The 11983-nt window shown below is 34.1% G+C and overlaps 1 protein-coding gene across 8 annotated transcripts in view; it reads left to right on the top strand.

Moving 5' to 3' along the window:
• Window positions 1–11983, top strand: part of LOC127843626 (5-oxoprolinase-like) — a 298491-nt gene that overhangs the window by 3109 nt on the left and 283399 nt on the right. For all 8 annotated transcript variants that reach the window (XR_008032247.1, XR_008032245.1, XR_008032246.1 and 5 more), the window contains exons 2-6: window positions 4656–4843; window positions 7457–7648; window positions 9169–9294; window positions 9520–9626; window positions 11578–11693. Coding sequence is in view for 3 of the 8 variants with exons in the window: in XM_052373318.1 (XP_052229278.1) it covers window positions 4682–4843; window positions 7457–7648; window positions 9169–9294; window positions 9520–9626; window positions 11578–11693 (703 nt within the window). In the remaining 5 variants the exon portion in view is untranslated. The remainder of the gene's footprint in view (window positions 1–4655; window positions 4844–7456; window positions 7649–9168; window positions 9295–9519; window positions 9627–11577; window positions 11694–11983) is intronic.

The raw sequence follows: 11983 nt of genomic DNA, 5'->3' as shown, positions 1-11983 counted from the left end.
AAAAACATGGCCGCCAGTGGGCGGGACAGTTTTCCTTATTTTGCTATAGAGAAACCTTCTAAACACTCTAGAAGTCACAATTTTTGCCCAATTATCATGAAAGGTGGTCAAAACAGTAGTTTTATTGATATCTTGGACAAGTTCGAAAATGGTCCAGATCGGTGAAAAAACATGGCCGCCAGTGGGCGGGGCATTTTTCTCAATATGTTTATAATGAAAACATGTGAACACTTAAGAATCACATTTTTGGCCCAATTTTCATGAAATTTGGTCAGAACATTTGATTCCTTGATATGAGAGTTGAGTTCGAAAATGGTTCCGGTCAGTTGAATAACATGGCTGCCGGGGGGGGGGGGGGGAGTTTTCTTATATTTATATAGTAAAAAAAGCTTGTGAACACTCTAGAAGTCAAATTTTTTGCCCAATCATCATAAAACTTGGTGAAAAGATTTGTTTTATATATATCTCAGATGAGTTTGCAAATGGTCCCGATCTGTCAAAAAACATGGTCGCCAGGAGGGTGGGGCAGTTTTCCTTATGTGAGAGAGAAACCTTGTGAACGAACACTATAGAAGTCACATATTTTGCCTAATCATCGTGAAACTTAGTCAATACATTGGTTTTATTGATTTCTTGGACAAGTTGGAAAATGGCTCAGATCGGTGAAACACACTTTTTAGCTCACCTGATTGCTCAGGTGAGGTTTTGGGATTGGTGTTTGTCTGCTGTCCGTCCGTCCACATTTGGTTTGTAAACACTCTAGCATTCACATTTCTCAAGCATTCTTTATCAAAGTTGCTGAAAGATCTCAGTCAAGTTTGATGATGAGCAAAATCACATAATGAATGCCATAATTATTGCCCTTAGATTGTCCTTATTTTCATTATATTATACAAAATCCTTGTAAACACTCTAGAGGTCACAATTTTGTTTCAGATTTTATTAATCTTGGTCATAATTATTATTTATTTTTGTAAGCAAAGTTTGATGTTTTGTAAAGGGGGTCAACTCAAAATTAGAGCTGCAACGATTCACCAACAGCTCGATACGATTTCGATTTCAGACACTCCGATACCGATTTTTTCGATTCGATTCATCTTCAAACCTAGTTTTATCATATATTCACTCTTATGCCTCAAAATTAACATTTCTGTTCAAATGTGATTTCAATAAAACACATAAAAAAGAGCAGCAAATTAGGACTCAATTTTAATATAAAAACTTCTGACTAGAAGATTGTGTTGATTACACAATAATATAAAAAATAAATAAATAATCATAAGAACGTATCTGGAATCATTTGAATGGTTGTACTATCACTATTATACTTTTACCCAAAACCGCCATAAGCATGTCTACCATTGTGCCATGACAGCATCACCTGTTACCTGTAGGACAAATCATATTCTCTAATAAACTTAACAAAACTCCAACAGAAATAGAACTAGTTTTCTGGCTGGCGACTTGAGTAGTTGCACTTGTGCGACCTCTTAGTCTTGCTAAATCAACGTTATGTTTGCGTTTGACATATTGCATTAGATTAGTGGTTGAGCCGGACTTAGCGTACGCCACATCCATGAAGCACAGTTTACACTTTGCTTTATTGGTAGGGCTACCATCCCAAAACCCAAAATACTGCCACACTTTTGATTTTAGCTTCTTAGGCGCATCTGATAATTTCAATTTGTTGGCAACAACTTGTTCAGCCATTTTGACGCTTTTTCCGAAAGAAGACAGTTACGGGCTTATTGATTGGATGACTAAAGTAATAAGCAACCAATCGCGCGCGTCGTAATTACAGGTAAAGATAAAACCTACACCTTCTTGTATCAATAGTCTAAAACAGCGCGCTTTACGTATCTATGTATATATATATGTATATATGTTAAAGAATCGAATCGAATTTGGTAGGTTTGGTATCATAATCGAATCGAAGCATTTTGAATCGATTTTCGATGAATCGGATCGAAACGTTGCAGCTCTACTCAAAATATAGGTAACCATTTTAAATCTTACAAAAGCAAAAGCACTCCATACGCCAGAGTTTTGGTTCAATAATGATGAAACTAGACCAGGATGTTTGTCTGGTCAATATCTAGGTCAAGTTTGGCATTATGTAAACATTGAATGAACTGACTCCTCTCAGGTGAGCGAACTAGGGCCATCTTTGCCCTCTTGTTATACTGTCAAGTTTGATGGCTCCTATGGTTCCTACCCTATGGCTGTCAAGGGGATGGGCAGTGTTTCTTTTATGGCTTTTGTATAATCTTTGTAACACTCGACAAGTCACATCTATTACCAATCTTCTTAAAAATCTCTCTGATCATTTTGCTCTATTATATCCCAATCCAAATGGAAAATGGTTCTGGTTCATGGCCACCATGGGTTGGGGCAGGTTTAATTATATGGCTATAGCTAAACCTTGTGAACACAATAAGTCACATTAAGTTCCCAATCTTCAAGAAACTAAATAACAACTTTTTGTTCTAAACGTTAAGGTATCTCAGCTGAGTTTGAAACTGGGTCTCACAAGGTTACAATCTAGGGAACTTGGTTAATTTAAAGAAAAAGCACACTAGAGGTCACATTTAATGCCCAATCTACTTGAACTAAGTTCAGTACATTTGTCTCAATTATATTTTGGTAAAGTTTGAAATGGGGTCATCAGTGTGAAACTCCATAAAACAAGACTATTTCCAAGCCATATATGTCCCCTACCGGCTCCACAATTGTCAGAATTTAAAAAAATTAATATCATTTGCCATAGCAACCAGAATTTTTTTACGTAGGAACAAAATGAAGTGCATAATGTCCATATTGCCATCTATTTAAAAGTTTTTCATATTTTTCATGAAACTTGAAACATGAAGTTATCGCAGAATCCAGAAAAGTGTGACAGACAGACTCACAGACAGACCCACCGAGCGCAAACCATAAGTCCCCTCCGGTGGAACCAGTAGGGGACAATAAAGAAAAAACATGTTAACACTCTTCAGGCCACATTTATTCCCTCATGAAACTAATTGGTCAGAACATTTGTCTTATGATATTTCGACCAAGTTTGGGAGTGGATTATGTGGGGTCAAAAACTAAGTCAACAAGTCACTGAAAAAGCTCTAGAAGTCACATTTATTGCCTAATTTTCATATAACTTTTTGATATTATTTGTCCAAATGATATTTTGGCTTTAGAGTTTGAAACTGATTCACATGGGATAACAAATAAGGTCATATGAAAGGAAAAACTTATTATTATTTAATATTCTAGAGGCCTTATTATAATATTGATTTACTACCCAATCTTTATAAAACTTGGTTTAATCATTTTTCTTAAGGATATCTTAACTGAGTTAGTAACTAGGTCATGTGGGGTCAATAGGACATGTTCCCTGAAAAGATGTAACATTTATTGCCCAATCACTGTGCAACTTAAGTATAATTGTTGTTCTAATGTTACTTTTTCCATGTTCTAAAATGGTTCTTGAAACATTAAAAAACAATCCACACATTTAAGTTCATTGTGGTCTCAGGTAACAGGGCTTGGCCGTGAGGTCCAAGTGGGAAATAACTTCGCCGGGGACATAATAACATCGCCCTTAAATTACAGGAAGGAGAAGTCGACTTCGCCTTCTTTTTTCGAATGCGAATAAACATGTCGGTATCGACATAAAGCGCACAATTCAATTCACCCTCGCTTTCCATGGGCATAATGTGACCTTTGCACATGTCCCACATAGTTTTTGCACGCTTCTAATTTGGAACGTGGGTCAACACATTACACATGAACACAGTTTATTTGAAGCATGAACGTTTTTTTACATTACGTCAATATCCATGAAAATTACACCTGCTTTTCATCATCAGTCTTAAGTAACTGGCCATGATTATTTCGTGGATGAATATACTCGTAGGAACCGATCAGTAGATTTATTAAAGCCTGTATGTGACAGAAGGCATGAGTATGGCGGGCATTTTGTCTGCTATAAATTAAAATAACAGTAGTAAAATGAGATTTCTAATTTGGGTTTAAACTTTACAATATGTAATTATCATGTACATTATAATGTAAATAGGGTGTTGGATTGTCATGACAATATTTAAGTACTGTTGAATTTTATGATGCACATGGAAAAAACAGGTTTTATTTGTATGAATTGATTTATGCGACTTAATATGTAAGGATTTATTGAATTTGAAAATATTGTTTGTTTGTCATTGATAATGATAGCTAGGCTTGGTGTAATGAAGGGTAGAAAACAATTGAAGATTTTATTAAACGCAGAACAGAAACCACTTCTCCTATTAGTGGCCTCACTTCTTCCTAACTTCAGCTGAGGGAGAAGTCACTTCTCCCTCAAATATGAACCTAGGCTGAGCCCTTCGTAAGCAAACTAGACACATGGTTTTTAAGTGCAATTTTTGTACATGTGTACTGATGAATTTACTGTGAACATATGACAATACCCACCTATAATTTGCATTCTTCATAGTTGTTTGAAATACTCAAGTTTCCTGTAAATAAAGAGTAATCAAGGCTTATCATTCTCTATGCAAGTTTTATTATCAAATGAGATAATATTAACCCTTAAGTGTCTTTTAAAAGTGATTGCCTATTACATTCAAATAATTGAACTTATATGGAATAAACAATTTCAGACTCCTTAAAGCAATACACAGCAACTATGAGTGGCAAATTCAGATTCGCCATTGACAGAGGTGGCACATTCACTGATGTTTGGGCCCAGTGCCCTTCAGGAGAGGTGAAGATCTTGAAGCTTCTGTCAGAGGATCCTCAGAACTATCCAGACGCTCCCAGGGAGGGCATTAGAAGAATTCTTGAACAGGTTTAGTCGTATTATTTACCACATAAGAACACTTGTCCTTACTGCATTAAACAAGAACGTAATAGGTGCCTAGATTTCATAAAATGTACCTTTTTTTTGTAATGACAATTACTGATTCAATGTACATTGTATTAATGTCAAATTTTTTTATTATTTTTTCAACATGTAGTAATGATGCTTTAGTTTTGCACCAGGATTAGTAATGTACGCTGTTATTGCAACCTGATTTAATATTACTTTGATAGTGGATTGCCATACATATGTGGCTGGGAACGCGATTTAGACTATTCTGGTCAAAAAATGACTTTTTCAGTTAAGCATATATTATGAAAGTGCTACATCTTAATAATCAAAATCTGAAATTTGAGCGTCCAATTCCTAAAAATGACGAAGTTATGCCAGTTTTTGTGTATCATGTCACAAACGCTGAATCTAGCTGTTTTGTATGAAATGACGTTTCAATTCAATGAGTATCATTACATGTTAAGTTGATCAGTTTGTGTTTATTCTAACTCCATTGTTTTCACGTATGTCGATGAACATAATTGATTACAAAGTACAGATTTAATTGCCTTATTATAAACCATTAAAATAATGGTAGCCAGAGAAACAAAAAGTTTTTTTTTCATATTTATTACCATTTTAAAGAATTTAAGACAACAAGTAGCAGCAAAATCAATAAAATAAGTTCTGGACATATATGGAACATTGTAAACATATTCATAATATTAAAAATGTTTGCACATTTTCTGGAAATAGGCGTGTATTCAGAAATTGAACATTTTGTATAGCTTCAAACTGTTAAGTCTGGAATAAAAAAATATATGTTCACAAAAAAGTCAATCACAACACACTATGAACACAATAATATTGTCCATATTATCATCCACACAATGTCCAAATTGACAGTAAGATGTAAACTTGGTAATCTGAGGTTGCACCAGAATAGGAAAACTTCATATTTGAAGATCTGCAATAATAAAAAATATAAAAATGACTTGATTCCTTATAAGCAACCTTCTACAAACATGTAAAAATATATCACATAATGGAGACCACCTACATGTCCACAATTTATTGCAATTACAATCAATATGTATATGATATGCAATCTTTTTCTCCATTTATATTTTTCTTTTCAAACTTGATTTGTGTGAAAATAACACAAACAATTATTAATCAATTTTTATTTCGAATTAAAATATTCTTGCTTTGTTCAACCCTCCAGATATGCACAGAGAACAGCTAGAGCATAGTAAATGTTCTAAATTAAAACATTAATATAAAGTATAATGCTTTTAATTACTAGATCATACATGTATTTAATACATGTATTTTATTAGTTATGTAATTAATACAATTATGTATGCAATGATTAATTATACTATTAATTGTTGTCATCATAGTATTGAAAACAAGGATTAACTAAGCTGGTTACATGCTAATCTCTTCCTTGGCATTATTGCTTCATCAAGAGCATAAACTGTTGTCCATCATGTAACATAATACGTTTTTCTTTAAATACATAACTCTGTGTTTTTAACAAAACATCCTCATAACTTTGCATAGGATAATCTTTTTTTAATTACATAATGCTTAACACATATAAGGTAAAAATGCAGGGTGCAAGTCATATAATACCTGATAATAATGAGCACTTGTTTTAGTGTTGGCACTTTTCGGTTTGCTCGATCTGTATTTTTAGCTGAAACACATGACCCATAAGATGCAGTGTAAGAAAACAATTAATATATTTTCTATTTCATAATTAGCACAACCATTAATATGGACATCCACAAATTAAAATTCTGACAAGAATAGAAATATTAAAACTTGTACTCAAAAACATCATCAAATAGAATAAATCACATTGCTGACACTTTCATTGTGTTGTCACTACGAACGACAATGTTATTGCTTAAATGCCATCCAGGGTTTGCTTAGAAATTTGCAAAATAAATTGTATTATACAACCCTATTCTATTCACAGTGTGTCTGCTGTCAACTGATCAACTGTTAAACAATCAATCGTTAATTACATAATTTGAAAATTGAATGGAAAGAAGAATACATGCACAAAGCATTCTCAGCAAAATGTACTGTTGTTACAAGAAAGTTCAACAACAAAAGATCAAAATAGAAGTTTGTTACATTTTGACAACTTTCGCCCAGTTTCGGGTAAACAGAGAAAGAAATATTGTCTTAAATCTTCATTTTGACAGCCAAAACGACTCATACAGACACCATGATTATTTCAATAGATTTATTTTACATTAAATTCCATCCACACAGACAAACTTTTATATTTGTTTAAAAAAACACTGAAAATAAAACTATTGTTAATTGTTAAAAACTGGTTGACAAAGTACGCGAAAGGGTAGTCACAACTTATAAAGTCGTTTTTCTCGGAACAACGTCAGTGCCTGATAAGTCAAAATCGCGTTCACAGCCACATATCAATTAAGAAAATGACCCAATAGAATTAAAAATATTGATATGCACATGTTCAGAGAATGTAGGTATCTTGAAAAAAAAATGGTTATTAATATTGATATGCAAAAAAACATTTAAAGAAACTACACAAATATAAAGCCATCATGTTTGCCTGTTCAGTCGTTAGGCAGAGAGGTGCCTGCTGATAGACCCATTGATGTCTCACATATTGATTGGGTTCGAATGGGTACAACCGTGGCCACAAATGCTTTGTTGGAGAGGAAGGGCACGAGAATGGCCCTGCTGATTACCAAAGGCTTTAAAGATCTTCTTCATATTGGCAACCAAGCCAGACCTAGCATCTTTGACTTGGTAGAGTATTGCATCAACACAATAATAGTTTAGCTGTGCTCTGGGAAAACAAGGTTAAATGCATGTGCTAATTAGGGATGAAACTTTCTGCTTAGACTGGATTTTGAAAAAGGCTTCCTTTAATTGAAAAATTGAATTGAAAAATACCATAGAAGCAGAAAGTGTTGTCCTTGATTAGCCTGTGTGGACTGCACAGGCTAATCTAAGACAACACTTTATGCATATGCATAAGCCATTTTCCAAAAATACTGCTGATTTAAAAAAAAAGTGTTTTTTTCTTTTCTGATTTTGGAGTCTCCTTAGCTTTTTGACTTCACGATATCTTATACAATTTACCTGTAAAAATAATATTTCTTCTTACATCCTTATTATTGGGATGTTTTTGTATGAAGAAATTGGATGTATCTGAAATAAAAGGAAAGATTTAACGTTTGTAACATATTTTTATTATGTATTGAAAAAAAAATCTATTTATTCAGAATTCAATTAATGGATGAATTTCAAATTAAACATGTCATAGTTATTTTTTTAAATCTGTTACTGTAATGTGCATGTGGTGCTCCATATTAAAATGCATTTTTATTTCATTAAGCATTTTGTAAGGAATTTTATCTTTTTGTGTCATGGAAATTTTGGAAATTCTGCCACAATGTCCTAACATCTATTTATATTGTAATTGTAACCTGGCATCATTCAACTGTTGTATAAATAGATAATAAATTTGAAACAAAAGTAATGAACATGTAAACTATCCAGTTCTTCTTGAATGCTGTGAGCTTTTATTAGTACATACGTACAGCTCAGAGTTCTTCCTGTTAACCGAATTTGTAATGTAAAAAAATTATGTCTCACATATGTCTATAAAATTGAATTCGATCAACCTTATACATCGTCACAAAAGAAATACCAGTTATCATCGACATCAACTGTCGAGTCATTTGTGGTAAAAGGGAAAGTTGGTGTATTACCATTGGTTGAATATATATAGACACGAGATCTTTCTAGAAGAGTTCCGGAGAAAATTGATAGCATGTTTTCAAAATCGGAAAACTCAGCTTTTTCCATTTCAAAAACTTACGCATTTTCATGAACCGTTGATGTTTTTGAAACTTTGGATTAATATCATTACTATGTGAGCACACCATATCAAGTAAGTTGTTTTAATTTGCTCATTAGTGATATATTTATATTATATGTTAATGTTTATTTATGCCAGAAAATAGTTTATGTTGCTAATATTACCAGAATCTGGGTTACACGTTTTTATGAAATATCTTGATACCAGTTGCAACTCCCAGCGACCCGAAGGCCAATAGCTGGGAGTTGGATTATTGCAACTACCGGTAGTAAACTATCTAAAATTGATGACAACAGATGCAGAAAGTAAGGCTTGGCTTGAAGTTGTATCATAAACTTTCATGAAAGCCCAGTCCAGCACTATACAGACTGAGCCTTTTAACTGATAAAAATTTCCATGTAGGTTGTCAAATGCAATATTATGATCATTACTATGGTTACAGGAGATAAGTACACCAGCCCAGTTATATGACAGAGTGGTAGAGGTTCCAGAGAGGCTAGTTCTTCACCAAGAGAAATGTGAAATCAAGAAAAATGCTGAAATTGTTATGGGGAAAACTAAAGAAAAGGTATTGTTGTAATTCTTACTTTGAACATACACATATTATAATGTACAATTAATGTGATTATGGGATATGGGCAAGATTTCATGATTTCTCAAAACAATATACATATTTTAAATGTATCGCTGCTGAAAGTGATAAATTGTGCTAATTGCTTTTCATTTGGTTGCATTTTTGTGGAAAAAAATCATCTCTTTTCATGTTAGAATTATTTCATTATTTCAAACATAGCTGGAAGTTTGGCTAAAGGTTGATGAGAAGAAACTCCGGGAAGAGTTGCGGGCCTTACAAGAAGAAGGGATTACCAGCCTTGCTGTTGTGCTCATGCACTCTTACATGTACATATCCTTAAGGAGGAAACATACAGAAGTTTCTTTTATCATTTTTTCTACCAAAAGCAGTACCAATTTTAACAGTTTTCGATAAAAGTTGAGGGCCTAGCTTGAAACAAAAAGTGTACACCTCAATGTACGTAATATAAGTAGTTATGAAGAAACAAAAATTTGTTATTTTCTCACTTTGTTTAGTGGTTGCAGCACCATTACTATATGATAATTTTGTAAATGTAGATGCAGCTTATTTAGTTCATTGTTTATTTAATGTACATGCATGCTAGTTCTTATTATTAGACTTTGTGAGAGTATTTGTGAATGGATGTGTATGCCCCAGCAACAGATTTAACCCTTTACCACTTAGATACTTATTTTGACGCATTTGTACAGTAGTCCCTAGAAATTTTAATTTAATTAAAGACCTTTCTTACTAGATTTGAGTTTCAAAGGCTTCATTTCCAACCCTGAGATACTGATGAGCAGCAAACAGCATAAGACCTGAACGGACTGCGAGTTACTCGCAGGCTCCTCTGGTTTTATGCTGGTTGCATGAGCCATTTCTACTTTGCTTCTGAGTGGGAAAGGGTTAACAATGTACCAATTTTTCATTTTGTGTATTGACTATTTGAATTTTTCAAAATGAGGATGCATAAGAAAGTGTACCTTATTATGAACCTGCAGGGAGGGGATATGTGATCAGTCACTCTGGCAATCGGTTTGTTTGTCTGTTCGCATAAAATGTTATACCTTTGTGGAGCGAACCAATTCTACATTTTTATGTCCCCCACCACTATAGTGGGGGACATATTTTTTTTGCCTGTCTGTTGGTCTGTCTGTTGGTCTGTTAGTTTGTTTACTCCAACTTTAACATTTTGCCATAACTTTTGCAATACACATGTATTGAAGATAGCAACTTCATATTTGGCATACATGTGTATCTCATGGAGTTGCACATTTTGAGTGGTGAAAGGTCAAGGTCATCCTTCAAGGTCTAAGGTCAAATATATAGCTTCAAAGCTGCGCAGAAGGGGACACAGTGTTTCCGACAAACACATTTCTTGTTAAGCAATAAAATTGATACTTACAATTTGTTCAAGGCACTTCATCCCCGTTTTTCCATTGAACTAAGCTGTGGTGGAAGGGTTATTAGTCATGCAAATGACAAAGCTCAAGCTTTTAGCTCACCTGAGCACAACATGCTCATGGTGAGCTTTTGTAATCACCTTTTGTCATAAGTCATCCTTTGTGCATCTTCTGTGGTCGTCATTACCCCTGTGAGCAATCTAGAAGAAGCATTTATTGGCCCATCTTCATGAAACTGGGTAAGAACGTTAGTCATAATTGACTGTCAGCGAGCTAAAGACTGGGTCATGTGAGGTCAAAAACTAGGTAACTAGGTCAATTGAGCCAAAAAACTTGTGAACAATCTAGAGGCCACATGTATCGCCCAATCTTCATTAATCTTGTTCATTTGTCCCTATGATATCTTAGATTATTTTGAAACTGAGTCATGTGGGGAAACAATCAAAGTCACTGGGTCAAAGTAAGGAAAAAGCTTTAGAACACGCTAGAAGTCAGATTTGTTTGTGCCCTCTTAATGAAACAGAATATTTGTTCTAACGATTCTCAGACCAGTGAGATTGTGTCTCTATGCAATGATAAACATGTGGCTGGGCTGTTTTCCTTATGTGAGTATAGCAAAACCATTTGAATATTCAAAAAGTAAAGTTTTTTTTTACCTACTCGTAGTGTTAATAGCTCAGAACATTAAAAAATAGCTTGGCTTTGTTACAAAACATGGCTACCAGTTGTTGGGGCAGTTTTCCTGATAAGTTTACTGTGAAACTTCGTGAACATTATGTGCTCAGAACACTTAAGTTCCTTGGGGATTGAGGTGATCTACTAAGAACCTTTTCTCTTGTGATTAATTAAGTCATGTAAACATGCTTCCCTTCAGATATGATGATCATGAGCAAAGGGTGGGTGTGATTGCCCGTGAGATGGGTTTTACCCAGGTGTCGCTGTCATCAGATGTGATGCCAATGGTCCGCATTGTTCCTCGGGGTTACACAGGTACAGTTGTTTGTTAATAACAATAAAACATCAATTAAAGGTTGAGCATGACAATGCTGTTTCTCGTATACAATCTTTCAAAATTCAACCCTTTTGACTCCGCATCTGAGTCATTTCAAGATGATGATTTAGTATTTTTTCTGAAAGTGCTGATCTCTCTCATTTCAATTAATTAATTTTGCCACTGTTTTACATTCCTCTAATTAATACAAATTCCCCACTGGCAATATTGACAAGTTCCATTTTTAAAGCAAAATATATCTTTGAAGGAGAAATGTTGCCAGCCTCTC

This window comes from Dreissena polymorpha, chromosome 9, assembly GCF_020536995.1.
Source record: "Dreissena polymorpha isolate Duluth1 chromosome 9, UMN_Dpol_1.0, whole genome shotgun sequence".
Taxonomy (NCBI): domain Eukaryota; kingdom Metazoa; phylum Mollusca; class Bivalvia; order Myida; family Dreissenidae; genus Dreissena; species Dreissena polymorpha.
Note: the sequence above shows the minus strand (reverse complement) of the source record. Positions and strands in the feature narration are given on the sequence as shown.